Here is a 17,372-nt window from a genome sequence, read left to right as displayed (position 1 = left end):
TCAGACCAGAGCTTCACGGCGGCGGACTCGAACAGTGGTTCGAAAGGCACTTTCATTCCTTGTAAAGTGTGCGGAGATAAAGCCTCTGGTTACCACTATGGTGTCACATCCTGCGAAGGATGCAAGGTAAGCAATAATTCCTCTGATTATTATTATTACGATGCATCGCGTATTTTGGTTTTTCTTTAATGAATGGAATCAGAGCTGCCCTTACGGGTGTGCTATAGGTGCGGTTGGGCCCCCGGTACTTACGGCAATAGAAGCAAAAAGAAATATATATATATATATATATATATATATGTGTATGTATATATATATATATATATATATAAAAATGTATATAAACATATTTTAAATTCTGGAATATTTTCTCTCATTAATTCTGAACTTTCATAAATTCTGGGATTTTTTTCTCATTAATTTTGAATTTTTATCAGTTCTGGGACATTTTCTTGCATTAATTCCGGGAGTTTTCACCAATCCCGGAATTACTCTCATTTCGATTCGGGTATTTTTTCCCTCATTAATTCTGAATTTTTATCATTTCTGGCATTTTTCTCCCTCATTAATTATGCATTTCCATCATTTTTCATGCATTTTCTTTTTTCACTAATTCTGAATTTCTATCAATATTCTTGCATTTTTTTCTTTCATTAATTCTGAATTTTCATGCGTAGATATTTATCAGCATTCCTGTATATATATTCTGTGATAATTCATGAATCCCCTTTGATACGAATCCCCCTTCCTTCACAAAATATGTAAAATTGGGGCTAAGAAGCATCGAAATTATTTTTGCACCGAGCCAGGCGTCTTTTATAAGCGGCCTTGGATGGAATATATAGTAGATGCGTTGATGTGTATTATGTTAATGCCAAAGCACGAAGTGTGGCCACTTCGCGAAGTGATGCGGAGATCCCTGGCCAAAGCTCAATGTGCTGATGTTAAGACGGCCCGGTAGGAGATAAATATATATTTTTTTAAATCGCCATCGTGTGATACGTGTCTTCGATTAGCTCCATGTGACGAAAGAAAATCTATAAATAATAATACAATATGTACTATACTGTATACTATAAATAATTATACATGTATTTCATACAGATTTTTCTGCCAAATTTTTGAGAAGGAAAAAATGATTGCCGCATCGTGACTGCGATTTGATGATTTGTCACAGCTAACGTGGACATAATTATTACGAAAAAATAAGCTAACTTGAGGATGATATCGAAGCATGTATTTAGTTATCGGACTTTGGCTAAAAATCGCGAACTTGGCTGGCCAATGCCCAAAATACGGGGCCGGTCCCGTCGCGAATTGGCTAATTTGGGGTTTTGGCAGTAACATATACATGCGAATAATAAAGAAAACGACATATTTTTGATACAAATAATTGAAGAGTGGATTATGAAAGCCCTCCCCAGAATTATCTGATATGAAAGAAAATCCGCATACAAATGTATAATTTAAAATTTTGATCATCATTTAACCTGTACATAGTGAAATCGTTGTACAGTGGTTGCAAAATTTTGAAATGTGCATTTTTTTATCAGTTTGCTAATACTTAACAGTACATATACTAGTAAACATTTATCCCGGGAATTTCTAAGGAATTGGTACAACATTAACGTGTTGTGTGTATGCGTGGCCCTAACGCATTTATGTTGTTAGAATCAAGCCTCTGTTTCGTGTTATAAAGTGCTGCCTCTTGATATACAGGGTGTTCTGTTAATGGACCGACAAACTCCCAGAGGGTTGTTAGTAGACATCAAGAGCAACAAAAATTGCAATGGAACTTGGTGTCGCAAACCACGTTGAGAGGGTGGAAATCGCGTAAAACGCCCGCAGGTTTCGACTTCACGCTGGAACGACAAAAAAGCACAATAATAACTACAAAAAGATTTTTTTGATTAATTATTACAAGAGTTGTTGGAAGTAGCGACCGCTGACGTCGTTGCACTGTCTACAACGGCGTAAAAACGATTCCCGGACGCGCTCGAAGATACCAGGCATGCTTCTGATGTTCGTCGCAGCGACAATCCGCGCTATGAAATCCTCCGGTGTGTCCACAGGCGTCGCATAAACGAGTGATTTAAGATTACCCCATAGTAAAAAGTCGCACGAATTGAGATTCGGTGAACGTGGAGGCCAAGCAACGGGTCCCGAGCGTCCAATCCACTTCCTTGGGTATGTAACATCGAGGTGATTACGCAACTCGCGGGAAAAATGTGCAGGCTGTGCTAAGCGCCCATTGCCATCTGCCCGACCGTAAATCAGATGCATATCAGCGTATTCCTCAATCGTGTAGTCAGCCATCACGATACTCATTGAAGCAGATAACTAACTGCTATACGTGCTTACTACCGCAATAGCGCTAATTTACGTCACCCGCAGAGCGTGATCCTACCGCATGCGTTTCGCGACTCTGCTTACGTCAGATATGGTGAGCGAACCCACGAACGTATTCAGCGATCAACTGACAGCCACCTTCCGTCTCCTCTGGATTCAGAGCGTGCATGAGTTTATCGCGATTTTCATCCTCTCAACGTGGTTTGCGACACCATGTTCCATTGCAATTTTTGTTCCTCTTGATGCCTACTAACAACTCTCTCAGTTTGTCGGTCCATTAACAGGAACACCCTGTATAACGATAATCCCTCTACAATTATATTTCGTTTTGGTCTGCAGAGTATCGTTATATCGAGATTTCACAGTAGTGATATTTTTTTTTTCACCATTACGGTACCATGACAGCAATACACGGTTGTTTTTTTTTTTGGAAACTCAGACAGTGACAGGAACTTCTAAATTTCCAAAACAACTCAGCAATAAACGTTACATGCGCGATTTATACAAAAAATGGGACATGGGTAGTTGAGGGCAGACTTTGGAAATCCAGGAGAGCCTCTAAAGAAGTTCGAAGACCCCTGAGGGGTAGACTATTGAGATGAAGAGCATTTAAAACGTAGGTAGCTCTGATTTTTCTGACGTTGAAAAAAAAATAACGGGAAATTTAATACCCATTGGGCAGTGCCCCGTGCGAACAATCTTGGTTAGTTCGCCAGTAAAAGCTGTAATGACAACACATTGGTCCAATCAAAAGCGATATCCGATACAAATTCGACTAAAGATCTACAGTTAGTGTATAATCATCATGTCAAGTCTTCAACTTCGTATGCAATCAATGCTTATACCATTATTCTTGGTGGCGGCGGCGGCGGCTATCATTTATAAAGTTGTGTTCACGTATAATTCGAGGTGTTATTTCGAAATATTCATTCCATACCGCCATCTTTATCTTCTCAAAGTGTGTATATTCCAGGTTGAGGTGAATAGTAAAACTGATAACCAACCCCGCAATCAATCAATCATACTCAATCGTGATCCGCGCCGAAGAGCCTCTACCACATAATGTTCTTATCAACTCGTTATAAGGCAGCTTGTCAGACTTCTTTATCTGACACGAAGCTATCGTTCAATTTCACATTTGCGTTAAAAATTACGGGAATTCAGGCCGATAAGAACAATATGAATCAGTAAATGACATGTGCCGTAAAATTCTCTTTTCCGCATCTGAAACTTCTTTTTTTTTTAAATACAGTAATACACCCGACTTATGCGAATTCGGAGTTAGGGGACATTCAAGTATTACGTAAGCAGATTTTTAGCCATTTTTGACCCCCCTCTCCCCCCCCCCCCCTCGTCAGTAAAATTTCGTTAGCAGCTTAGAATATTTCATATCTTCAAAAAGGGTGGTTGATGACGTAAGCAACCTTCAAACCCCTCCCCCCCCCCTTGTCATAAAAAGTCAGCAAATCCGAAACCCCCTCCCCTCCCCCCGATGCTGACGTAATACTTGAATGACCCCTTACGCGATATTGTGTCTAGTTCTTGAATTCAAACACAATTCGTAAACGTTACGGAATTATTGCTTGAGATGAAAATAATACTATAGTTTTGGTGTGTGTGATAATCAAGTAAAAATTACAAAGTCAATTTGAAGAGCATGTGCAGTCAACCTAAGCTGAATTTTGTAATGCTGAAATCAGAAACCGGGGAAGAAGCTAAACATGGAAACATAATGGACGGAATATAAACGGAATTTAAAAGAATATAAACTCTAAAAAAATGCCTTTCGAGTACAGTGTAGAAACCCCGTAGTGACCTGCGGCACAGTTTTCAGATCACTCAAGTCGACAGCGGACCATTTATAGATCATTCACGTGACCTCCTCCTAACCAGATCATGGCCCTCCGCTTTGTCTCAATGAAGAGATATAAGCTGGTGATCGAAGAAGACTTGGACCATGCTGGAAATTGTGCGTGTATGTGTTGCGAACCTTACGTGAAATTCGTTTCTGTGTAGCGCTTGTATAATGCTTTTTTTTTTTTTTCAAACCGAGCAAAACTCAGGTCTATTGCCATAAGCAATTTACTACCTAGTGAGTTGTGCCGGAATTATGTGTGTACCTAACAGTCTGAGTGCGTATCTAGTGTTGTGTATGATTTTTCAGTGCTGCCATCTATATCTCAGAAGTGAAGTGAGTGATGTGTCGTGACTGAATATTTGTACTGTTTGTAGGCCTGTTGCTCTCTGTAGCGAGACTTTTTAACTTGGAGATCGACTCGCATTTGCGCCTTGATGTTGGGAACCACAGAAAACCAACTTCAGCCGACCACCACTGTGGCGACGGTGGGGCTCGAACCCGGATCCCCGCGATGCGAGTCCGTCACTACGACCACTCGACCACCACAGCGGCCTTGTATAATGCTGCCATCTGTCATAAATTTCTCAAACTATGAATGACGTGTAATGCTTGAAAAAAATTGTACCGTTGTAGACCTGCTGCTCTCTGTGGCGAGACTTCATCGGAGAGATCGGCTAGCGTTCGCGCGTCTTGAAGTTGGGAATCACAACTCGAGTGGCTCACGCCATATTTATACATCACTTGAGTGGCCTGTGGCACATTTCCAGAACGCCTTAAGTGACCCGCGGCACGTTATTAAGTTAATGAAGTGGCCCGCATTATCTTAAAGGTTGATAGATAGATAGATAGAACCGCTCACAACCCCGGACTGATGCAAAGCACCTTACTTCCGTTCCCTCAAAAGAGGCAGAGTTGTGTCGGAAAAGTTAGCAAAGATTTATAGTAGTGGCTCCCCTTGCCCCGTGCCCGCAAGTTTCGAATTACTCGCGTCGTTCTCCCCAGGAACACAGCCATCAACCAATGCAACATACAAGCCATCTGACAAAAATGGGTGACTGAATCCAATGACTAGGGAGAAAAACTGCACGTGCGCCCAGTGGCACATAAGGGCCGGAGACCACAGCCTGGGATTCCGAAAGAAATGTGGAAAAGACTTGTGGGCAATAAAAAAGAGGAAGAAGCTGGCAAGTTGAAGTGGGAGAGCTTTGAGAATGATCAAAATACACAATACAACAGAATACAGTTTCAGAATACTTCACTACCTATCAACGGACAGCACCGCCGTAAGCAGACAGGACTTCGGTCCCGTGGTTATCCGTTATTAACAAGCCTGTCAGCTGGTGTTGCACTGCAATAAGATTTCTCCACAAATAAATAAATAATAATAAAATAAAGTAATATATATATATTAATATCCTTTGCATATCCTTTAAGTGTCTCTTACGCAATAAAATACCACCTGACCCTTAGTCCGGTTCGTTATACACGGTTTCAAATATTCATATTCATTCATTCGCGGATTTCAATTATGCAAATGAGAATAAAACGCGTAGATTTCTCATGTAGAAACTACGTTATGTAACTAGAGCAGCAACCGGTGCATCGTTTTTAACCGCCGAGACGTCGTTAGTTTCGTTGGTCTAACAACTAACTGTGCCACTGACCAAAAACAACAAAATAACTCTAGTCATAATAATGTTAATAATATAATAACCACAACGAATGGGAGAGAAGATGAAGGAAAACAATAATAAAAAATGGGTCGATTAAGGCCTCTGTTGGGGTAGGAATATTTACTTTTAACGAAAATATATTAAAAAAAACAAACAATACACACAGTTTAGAATAGAGTTTCTTTTACGATTTGTTAACCAAACACGCGATGTTTGTCACTCAAATGAGAAAAAAGAATGAGCTAAATGAGTTTACTCTCTCTCAAGAAAAGGTGAAGGGCCATAAAAGAAAAGAAGATGCGGGAAATAACATCTTATAACTCTTTCAGGAAGGATAATGGCAGCCATGCTCACGTGATTCCATCCAAACAGGGATGATCCGTTTCTTCAAGAACACTTTCGCTTTTTTCCTCTATTTTATTTTCTTATTATCTTCTCTAGATTGCTTTATTTGGCGAGTTATCCCTGTTTGTTTGATTCGTTTTCAATGCTGACCGAGGGTTGGGCCTTTTTTTTAAAAAAATATATATGTATTATATCGGGTATCATAAGGGTGTGGTAATGTTTATTCTTATCTATGATCTAAGATGAAAAAAAAAAAATGAATAAAAAGCGCTTGTTTCTTCTGGGTAAGTCACCTACGGGGCATTTTTCGCAATAAGTTTGTCCTTAAGATATAGCGACACACTTTAATAAATGTGTCGCATCAGTACTACGTAGGAGCGGAACGCCCTTTAAGTGGTTTTTTTTTTTCTATAGCTTCTGAGGGAATTAAGCATCAGTATGGAGATTAGTTACCATCCTAAAAATAAGTGATTCCCTAGTGGGGGGGGGGGGGGAGGAAGGGACAAGATTCAAATGAGGTTGTCGGGTAATAACACCCCTTGAGTTGTGTATTAGTGACTTTGGGAACATAGAATACAAAATCTGAAGCCACAACAAGCAAATTGTCCCACGAGGTGGCTGGACGGAAAAAAAAATGAAGGAAAAAGGTAGAAAATTGGGAAAGTGTGAAAATATGATATTCTGGAAGAAGTCCATAAAAATATGGTTGTCATAGCCTAATTACAGCAATTCAAAGTTAGGAATAAAGGAGAATAGGAATTTAAATTCTCTTAAATGCTGCCGCAAACAGAAAAACTTTGCATTTTTCCCGAATTATTAAGAAAATATGTGGCAAAATTTACGTTATTAAAAACAATTGAAATCGACTTTGCAAGATGGAATGAATCAACTTTCTCTCAGAAGCGTTCAATACGTAAATGTATTTTAGATATTTTCAGTGAATGTTACGTCAGTCTACAAACATGATAAATACGAATAAAATCCCGGAGATTTAATTGATGATTAAGTGAACATTTGAATTAAGCACATGAGTCTAAACAAACTTATTTCACTCATGTTAGGAAAAGAAATTGAAAGTTGCTTATAAAAACTGTTGTCCAGTGCAATTAGTTTCTGAATAATGTCATACAGAAAACTTCGAATTGCAGAAACTAAACCGCAGATTTTAATTGTGGAATTTGACCGGTTTATTTCAGTAAGTTTCAACACTTCGAGGGGCGTCTGTCGAAGATAGAGAAGTTCGAATCATATTTTTCTTGACCTTCAGCTAATTGTACAGTTTTTGGAGCTTAGAGAAATAGTATTTTTTATTTCAGTTCTATCTTGATAAGAATAGGGCATGGGCTGATTTTGAGAGCTCATGGTAAGTGTGCAGATGCTCGAGTAAGGTACATGCAAATTTTAGAAACTTGGGCATGCAAATTTTTAAAGGTCAGGTAACGCGCATGCAGATTTTACAAACTCAAAGCAGATTCATGCAGATTTTGAGAGCTTGGGTGCGGCGCATAGAGATTTTTGATGCTCATGGTATGGTTCCCCCCGGAATGGGTACATGGAAGCTGCGAAAAGGAGTAGGCAGGTTTTAGGAATTCAATGTTGAGTACATACAGATTTTGGAAGCTCGAGGAAGGTGCATGCTCATATTTGGGAGCATGGGGAAAGTCTTGTACTGATTGTGGAAGCTGACAGAAGGTACATGAAATATATAGTACATAAATATATTTACAGTATATATATATCCATATAGTGTATAAATTTTGGAAGCTCCTGGGGTGGGGGTATGCAGGGGAAGCTGCAGAAAGGCACATGGAATTCTTTGAAAGCTCAGGGAAGGTGCATGCAGATTTATGAAACTTCGGGGAAGGTTTATGCTAATTTTGGGAGCTCGGCGTATATAATTAAACCCCCCTCAGATGAGGTCGCCCCCATTTTCGTGTCCAAAGAATAACGTCTCTTGTATAATAAAAGTTTCATATCCAACCCCTGATTAACAGTCATCCTTCTTTTACGGACGAATTTTTTTGTCCCGTCAATGTTCACAAAAGAGAGGGGGGTGGGGTTTACTGTTCCGTACAGATTTTGGATACTCAAAGAAGGTGTATGAGGATTTTTTTATCGGGCAGGCCGGTGTAGATTTTTGAAACTCGGGGAAAGGGGGGGGGGAGCCATACTAGCGGAAAGTTTCAGAAAGTTCCTCGTGACTTATTTGGAATGATAGCTGCAGTGACTGATGGAATTTAACGAAAACATACTCTTTTTGAAGCCAAAAAGGCTTCGGACTATGCCCACGTGAATTCAAAATCAATAATTCACTGCAGCAGTCATGGAGTATAACCAATACTCAAAACCTTTTATACAGCGCGCTATTTTATTCTACAGTCGAATCCCGTTATAGCGAACTCCAAAAGACCGGAGAAATCACTTCGTTGTAACGAAATTCCGTTATAAAGGAATTTCAGGTTGTTTGCATCGTTCCTATGTTACTTTATTTGAGAGATTAGGAAAGTGTTCGTTAAAACGAGATTTTCGCTATAACGGTATTTGTTAAAACGGGATTCGACTGTGTAAGAACCGTGATCAAGATGGTTCAGATATGCAATCTTATAACGCGTAATTGAAATACAAATACTATATAACGTGCATTTATGCACAAAAATTATCCGAGATGATGCTCATATGCACAGGAATCCTAACGCACAAACGAAGCATGTATAACACGGAAATAACTATTCGTGCAAACATTGTAGTGAAATAAATAAATGATAGATGGACACTTGGGGTGAAGGTACATGGTTTCAAAAATAACAAATATTGCGTTACCGAGGTAGCAAGCAATATCGTTTATCTTCTTTTTAAAGGAGAAAAATCATAAAAATAGCATTGATTATATCTCATTCTTATCTCAATAATGGCCAAGGTTTGGCGACTTTATATCTCGATGGTAATGGCAGACCTGTAGCTGAGAAAACAACAACAACAATAATAAAAGTGAAACGGTGTCCCATATTCGCCTCGGCCGATCACGTGCGTAACGAAACGTTTTAGCGCCTGTGTGCCATTTTCCTTTCTTTATCACTTCGGTCTTTTGTTTGGAACAGCTGCAATGGGTTGCATGAAAAAAAAATGCGACGGTGTGGAGAGGCAGAGGGAACGGAATATTGAATTTTTAAACGAAAACTCGCCGAATCTGGGGCATTAACTCAGTGTCGTGTTATGGAGGTTAGCTAGCTGTTATGTCACTGGCATGCGAAAGGGGTAGGAAGAAAGAAGAATGCCGCTTTCCTCACGAAAAATGTTGCCACGTGTTTCTCCATATTGATGCATGAGAAATGAAATTGTCGTGATTTTAATGAAAATGGTTAATCAATGATATATTAATAATAATGAGTGAGAAGCAGGACAACCTTCGGCGGTCAACAATGTTTTTTTTTTCCTTCGACTTGTATGTTAATGAGGTTGTATCGGCCTATGTGTATATTGAGGTGCATGCAAATGTGGCACGCGATTTTTATTTGAAACTTTTCATCTGTAAGTTACTATGTATTGGAATTCAATGCTGACATGTTGATTACTTTCAGCAATTACAAGTTGTGTCTTGTAGAAGTTTATCTTTCGTCAGTGAATGATGTTAAATAATTGGGACTTTGCGGTAATAAAGTAGTAGCTACAGCACACAAATCCCAGTTCTTTTCGGTTCCTTGTCTTTGTAGAATTACTTCTCTCTCTATACTACAATTTACATTAGTTCTACTTCGAAAAATTCAGTTGCGTCAGGTTTTTGTAGCCTGGAAATGCGTGATTGTGCGTTGGTAATGTACACAGGGTGTTTCTAAAAAGGGGATTGTTCAAAACAACACATTTTTATCATATGATGCATGATCTGAAATGAAACTTATAGGCTTTAAACCATGACGGGTATCTTCAACTCATAGCCCTCGGTGTTTTTTTTGTCGTGGAACCAGTGACGATTTTGAAAAAACAACAACTTAATTGGGGGGGGGGGGGGGCATGCGATTAATTGAAGCATTCGATAAAGTCCTAACGCTAATTATATTGCGGTATTTAAAACTGAGACATGCTTTCCACGTTCAGCAGTGATACTGTGTGCATTTGATACAGTGAAAGGGTCATTATAAGGAGTTTTGTGGGGGGGGGGGGCGGCTGGTTTCATATACAGCGGATCCCGACGTTTTTCAAGAAACCGTCATGAAAAAACGTTGTAAGCGGGAAAATGCTTTGAATGCTTAAACTCGATGAATATTATTGAGAACTGGGACCATGAAAGTAAGTCGTTTTAAGTGGTTACGTCATTAGCGGGATCCACTGTATTTCCGTGCGGGAAAAGTCGGCATTTAAAAGATACCGTTCTTATAGTTCGGAACTTACAGAAAATACTGAAAATCACTTTAAGGGAAGAAATAATTTCAAAATTAATGAGAAAAGTATTTTCGTATGTAATGAAAAAAAAAAAATCAGAATAAATAGACGTTTTTTCTTTAAAACTCGGGCAAGCTGAAATATTTATCAAGACGTGGCTGAACATTACATTCTCATGATTAAAAAAAATACCATCTTTCTATTCTAAATTCCGCAGTATATAGCTTCAGTGGCCTTTGGTGAGCTCCACGAGGAGATTCAATTTGCTCTCAGCGTTTAAAACGTTAAATACCTCTGTTCTAAGCTAAGAAAGAGTTTGCCATACCCGTTTTTTTGCGCTTCACTTCCGACCATGCATCTCACGACAAGAACTGATTATTTTTGCGGATTATGCCATCACCTCCTCTAAAAATTCCGCCCTTGATTGATCCTGGGCGGGAGAATTTTTTCTTAAGGGATGAAGAGTTGGACATTCATGTCTCCAATTTGGACAAACACCCACATGTGGCTTCTTTCGTATGAAATTTTGAGTCTTTCATTAATGTTATTATTGAATTAATTGTGTATTAAAGCCTGGAAAAACTAACCAGAGCCCGACATTGACTTGATGGGGGGCCCTGGGCGAAAGAAGTATTGGTGGCCTCCTCGACTGTAGTCGAAGAGGTTTGGTACATCGGCAAATACAGTACACGTTGTTTGTAAAACACATAAAGAAAAGGATATTTGCTATTTTTTAAATGACAAATGTAATGTAAAATTCTGTATGAAATATCGTACAATAAATACTTTTCCCGCACTCTCATATGAACAAAGTCATTGATTATGCCATAAAATTAATAATTTTTGAGTTAGCTTCGATACACAATAAAGTTAAAGATGACAGTTTTTCTTGCAAAAGACTTGAGGGAACTGATGATTTATCCTTTTTTGATAAGAATAATGATCTTTCTCTAGGACAGTTTGATATTAGTGATGTTGTCACTGACGTTTCATTGTTGTCTCAAGATTTGGAAACGCCTCTTCTAAACCTCTAGGGTAGTGTTTCCCAACCTTTTTTGTCCCACACACATCACCCCCTTCTACAGAAATTTTTTCTGCCATCTGCCATCGCCCCCAACGCAATCTAACCCATAGGATCCCATGTTATACCCGTAGCTTCTACCGCCCCCCTGGAACATTCCTTCCCCCCTCCCAAGGAGCGTTAAAACCCACGTTGGGAATCACTGCTCTAGGACATAGTTTCCCAAACTTATTGTTCCATCGCTCCTTTCTTCAAAAAATGTCTCTTCTCATTGCCCCCCCCCCCAACTCAAGCCAACCCATAGAATCCTACGCTAAACTTAAAGCCTCTACCGCCCCCAGTGGGTGATATTGCCCATTTTGGGAAACAGTGCTCTAGGGCAGTGATTCCCAACGTGGGCGTTAACGCCCCCTGAGGGGCGATAGAATGTTTCAGGGGGGGGGGGGCAGAAGCTACTGGTATAACATAGGATCCTATGGGTTAGATTGTGTTGGGGGGCGATGGGGGAAAAATTTGTGAGGAAGGGGGCGTGTTGGGACAAAAAAGGTTGGAAAACTATGCTCTAGGGTTATTTAACATTTGTGACGGCATTGTGTCGGCAACCAGGACATGGAAATTGTTGCAATTCGTCTGAACAAGTGTTTGCAAGATCAGATGCTTTTTAAGTTTTGCATTTTAAATATACAGAATCTTCATGAAGATTTGAGGATTTGATCAAGTTGATGATCAATCATGAAAACTTTCTTGTCATCGTTTCATAAATCATTTTATGGTCAGAAAGATGTGATATTTGTCGTGGAGTTAATATTACAACAGGTGCATTGTACATGCTGTGTAAAGTCTATTACTGATTAGTAGGGCTCGGATTTCTATGTCTGCATATTTTTTTGTTTTTTTTTGCATATTTCTCTATTTTTACGTGTTATTTTTCAAAATTTTAAGGCATAATTTGCATATTTCATGATTTTCGACAAAAAGCGAATTTTCTCCCCGCAATGCCAATCTCGTTTCAGACTGGTTTTTGTGGTTTCCGCCTCTGACGAAAGCTCTTGGGGGCTAGGATTTTTATGCACTAAAAATGGAACGTCGTTGCTGATTGGTAAAAAATCCCTAAATTCCGTTTTTTTTCAACCAATCAGCGAATGACATTGAATTGTTAAAGATCATAAAAATACTTGCCCTTCAACGACACTGGGGGTGTGTGTGGGGCTGTAAATATATTTAATCATCTGAATATCGGTGTCGGTGATGGCAACTCGTGGGGAAAAATCGGCTAAAATTGGTGAATGGGGGGAATTTTTTAGCGTCTGCGGGAAAATTTTGAGAGTTTTATCAAAGAAAAAAAATTATTTATTCATTTATTTTTAATTTTATGCTTTTCTAAAACTAAATACGCTACTTGGTCAGGTATTTTTACCTATAGATAGCAGCACATTAATTCTAGATTTGGAGGGGGGGGGGGAAACTTGCTCAAAAGGGAAATTTTTAAGGGAAATTTTGGCTCGATGAGGTTAGTTAGTAAAACGAAGAATTTTTGTGTTCATACAAATAAGTAATGGTTCAAAAATAGTTTAGACAGCATCAACACACACACACACACACACTCTTCTCATTACCATATTATTTTTCTAAAACCAATGGTGGGATTTAGGGAAAGTTCTTTGATTTTCTAAAAGTTTGCCACAAAAATATAATTTATAAACATATGAGTAAAATATATAGTGCTATAAATTCGGGGGGCACCCCGTCAAAACATGGGGTCCTGGACAAATGCGCATGTCGCCACCATGCGGAAATCGAACTCTGAAACTAATTTCAACCCACGTCGTGCGGCGCTGGGATGGACAAAAACTCCTACAATCCGATAAAATATTCCCACTGAAGTACTGTAGTACGGAAGTGGTTTGGGCTAAAGGTGACTTGATAAGCCTTTATTATAGTGGCTATAGTTTGGGCTGACTGCGTTTTAAACCTACCTTTTTTGTGAATGTTATCGGGTTACAGGCAAGAACCTCCCCCCCCCCTCCCCCACATATACACACTGCTGCTGCTAGGCCCGTCTAAGCATTGCCATCTTAACGCATGGGCCAACTCGGGCACGGCCCGGGGGGGGGGCATCGAAAAAATTAGATGGGGGTTGAAATTTTTAAGAATTTTCTGGTAAGGCCTCAAAAACATCACTTAGCACGGGGGCCCATGATGCTCTTAAGACGGCCCTGGCCCTATGGCTAAATTCTTTGCCGGCCCTCTTATCAGATTTCACTTGGGTCTCACACCATAGTCAATTTATTGTGTGAGAAATTAAAAAAAAAGAAAGAAAGATGAGAATCATCCCGAGCTCTCGGGCTGGAAGAGTCTCAGCCCCCCCCCCCCCCATGTGGGGGTCATTGTTAAAAGTTGGTAGGTATCGTAAGAGGTCGATTCAAAATGATCGAGGAAGAATCACGGGGGGGGGGGGAACAGACATTTTTCAGGTGCATTGGTCAATCGGGGTGGAGGGAGGAATTGACGTTATATAGCAGTGATTCCCAACGTGGGCGTTAACGCCCCCCGGGGGGCGATGGAAAGTTCCGGAGGCAGCGGTAGAAGCTACGGCTATAACATAAGATCCTATGGGCTAGATTGCGTTGGTGGGGAGGGGGGGGGGCCAGGGGAAAAAAAAAAATTCTGAAGAAGGGGGCGATGGGAGACAAAAAAGGTTGGAAAACTGCTCTAGACTCTAGAGGTTTCCATCGCTCCCAACGCAATCTAACCCATAGGATCCTATGTTATACCCGTAGCTTCTACCGCTCCCCTGGAACATTCCGTCGCTCCAAGGGGCCGTTAACGGTCACTGGTCTAGAGTCTAGACTGAGAAGAAAGATTCCTAGATTAAGGAAGCTTGTCTTCCGCGATTTCATAGTCACTTTCTTTCAAACCGAGCACAACTCCAGTCTATCGTCATGGGCAATTTAGTACCGAGTTAATTGTGCCGATAAGTGTAAGTGCGTGTACCTAACCAACACGATCTATACAGCAGAAGGCCTCCGCGCAGTGATGGTAACCTCGTCAGGCAAAATTTCCCTCAAAAATTTCCCTTTTGACTAAATTTTTCCCACGCATTCCAAAATTTTTGCTGCCATCTATCGGTGAAAATATGTAGTATATTATTTTACACTAGAAAAGCATTGTTTGGCATTTATATATTTTTTTCAACAGAAATTCTTTTGTTTGACCGAATTTCAAAATTTCCCACAAACGCCAAGAAATTTCCCATATGGACCAATTTTGGCCAATTTTTCCCACGAATATGGGAAATTTCCCACGAGTTACCATCACTGCCTCCGCGCGAAGCTCGTGACGTCACTAAAGATCTCATCTATAGACAATTTTACACATACTACAAAAAAAAAGGGTATAACAATGGCGTATGCGTCGGCCTGCCCCATCCAATAGATTAGATTACCTTCTTCAGTGACGTCACGAGCTTCTCCGCGCAGAGGCTTTCTGCTATAGATGGTGTTGACCTAGCAGTCTGAGTGCGTATGTAGTGTTGTGTCTGATTTCTCAGAGTGATGTCGTCTATTTCTCAGAAGTGAAGTGTAATAATTGAATATTTGTACTTGTTGCTCTTTGTGGCGAGACTTCTTTTAACGGGGAGATCGGTTCGCATTCACTCCACGAGGTTCGGAACCAAAGAAAACCAAATTTTCAGTCACTGCAAAATAAAAACTGATCCATCCTCCCTTGACTATGAAGAATATTAATAAGCATGTCGATATAGATTTCAACGATATCTGACAATTAAATTTTTGAAGGGGAAACGAAATTATTAAAAATTATTTGTGTTGAAACTACTCTCCAGTTTTTGTCAAAAGAAAATTATCATACACTACAGGGGGAAAAAAAAAAAAAAATCTCACGCCCAACGTGGGGCTCGAACCCACGACCCTGAGATTAAGAGTCTCATGCTCTACCGACTGAGCTAGCCGGGCGATATTTGCAAGCGACTTATAACTCATTATAACGCAATAACAAATACGCAATTAATATTGGCAAATATATTTCTCATCCTTAATTTCCTGAATTTTTTGGCTTCTTCAAGCAAATTTTCAAATTTCTCTGTACAGGCGCGAGACAGAATCACTATTGACTGCAATCTTATGTGAACATGTATAAATTAAAATCATTATTTGAATGGAAAATTTTTTCTCGAGGAAAATTCAAAATTTAAAAAAAAAAAAAATTTGATAGGTTAAATTTATGTTTAAAAAAAAAAATATATATATATATGGATAGGAGATATAGATTGGTGAAATGATCATGTGTAGTGCTGCCATCTATACGGCTAGAACGCAAACTCAAACAATTCGATAAGACTGCTTTTTTTTTTCTCTTCATTTTATCTAAGGCTCGATTTCGTTGGATTGAATTTCATTTTCCTCAAACTTTATTGTTTGAATGAATTTATTTCTTCATAGGGAAATCTTTATCAAGTTTTTTCTTCTTTTAGTAACTAGTCTAAAGGCCTTCAACACATGGCCCCTCGTCGGCCACATGCAGAGCCGTCTTAAGAGCTTCATGGGCCCCCGGGCCAAGTGGTTTTTCCGAGGCCCTACCGGCAAATTCTGCTAAATTTCAACTAATTATCATTTTTGCGAGGCCTCTCTTCTCCTGAGGCGCCCGGGTGGGCCCATGCGTTAAGACGGCACTGGCCACATGTAGTCCTCAGAGCTTTTTTTGCCGGGGCTCGAAGTCACTTTTGAGAAAATAACTACTCACACAATAGAAAGACGATAAAGCAACTGTTGAAAAAAAATTATTTGAGAATTAGTGGATATTTATATTGACTAAAAGAAATGATGAATATTCATTTTTGATGGAAGAAATTATCTCAGAACTGACGAATATTCATTTTTAATGGAAAAAATTATCTCAGAACTGACGAATATTCATTTTTAATGGAAGAAATTATCTCAGAATCGATGAATATTCATTTTTAATGGAAAAATTATCTCAGAATTGATGAGATTTCCCGATTAACAAAAGAAATGATTTTATGATGCAATGCAGGGCCAGGGGCGGCTTCAGCGAAGGTGCAAAGGGTGCGGTGCATCCGAGTGGCAGGTTGTAAGGGGACGGCAGCTTAGGTTTAGTTAGACACTAAAATTTTTGAACATTTCTGTACCAGGAGCATAGAAAAATGAAATGCTGGACAGGACGGCTCTCGCGGCGTCTGATCATCGGAGATAGTCGCATGTCCTATTGGATGAGACGAGATAATGCAACAGAGCTTATACCAGAAACAAGAATGTACCCTGGAGCGTCAGAAACGAATTTCTAATGAATTTCTTAATAAATGTGTTGCCTCGTTATGCTTTTTCGTTACGGTATAAGTGTAAGTAATGATCAGGGCCGCGCAACTAGGGGAGGGCAGAGTGTGGCATTGTATTGAATGAAAATCAGGTTTAAAACCATGTTAAAAAAAAAAAAAAAATCATCCCAGGATCACCTAGGCTAATGCCCTGTCAGCTACCCGCCAGGGTCTTCTTTAGGGGCGGCACATGAGGCTTCGCACCCGGGCTACAGGCAAGCATGAGCCGCCCCCTTTTAATAAAAACATTAGTCTACAAGTAATTAAAAGTGTTTTTGTGAAAAAAAATATTTTAGATATAATTAAAGTTCATATTACACGAAAGAATTTATTTTTTCAATTAATGAAAATTCATATTTTATAAAAGAAATGATTTTTCATGTTTAGTGAAATGAT

At 39.5% G+C, this 17,372-nt stretch overlaps 1 protein-coding gene and 1 non-coding gene across 3 annotated transcripts in view; one reads left to right on the top strand and one right to left on the bottom strand.

The window, feature by feature from the left end:
* Nucleotides 1-17,372, top strand: part of LOC149069121 (ecdysone-induced protein 78C-like) — a 129,104-nt gene that overhangs the window by 91,691 nt on the left and 20,041 nt on the right. For both annotated transcript variants that reach the window (XM_089250913.1, XM_089250912.1), the window contains exon 2: nucleotides 5-126. In XM_089250913.1, the coding sequence (XP_089107039.1) occupies nucleotides 5-126 (122 nt within the window). The remainder of the gene's footprint in view (nucleotides 1-4; nucleotides 127-17,372) is intronic.
* TRNAK-CUU (transfer RNA lysine (anticodon CUU)) lies at nucleotides 15,525-15,597 on the bottom strand. The gene has a single exon. It is a non-coding gene; the product is annotated as a tRNA-Lys (tRNA).

The sequence above is a fragment of the Pholcus phalangioides genome, unplaced genomic scaffold (genome assembly GCF_987345545.1).
Source record: "Pholcus phalangioides strain wild (caught in Gottingen) unplaced genomic scaffold, Ppha-v1.0 ptg000024l_1, whole genome shotgun sequence".
Taxonomy (NCBI): Eukaryota; Metazoa; Arthropoda; class Arachnida; order Araneae; family Pholcidae; genus Pholcus; species Pholcus phalangioides.
Note: the sequence above shows the minus strand (reverse complement) of the source record. Positions and strands in the feature narration are given on the sequence as shown.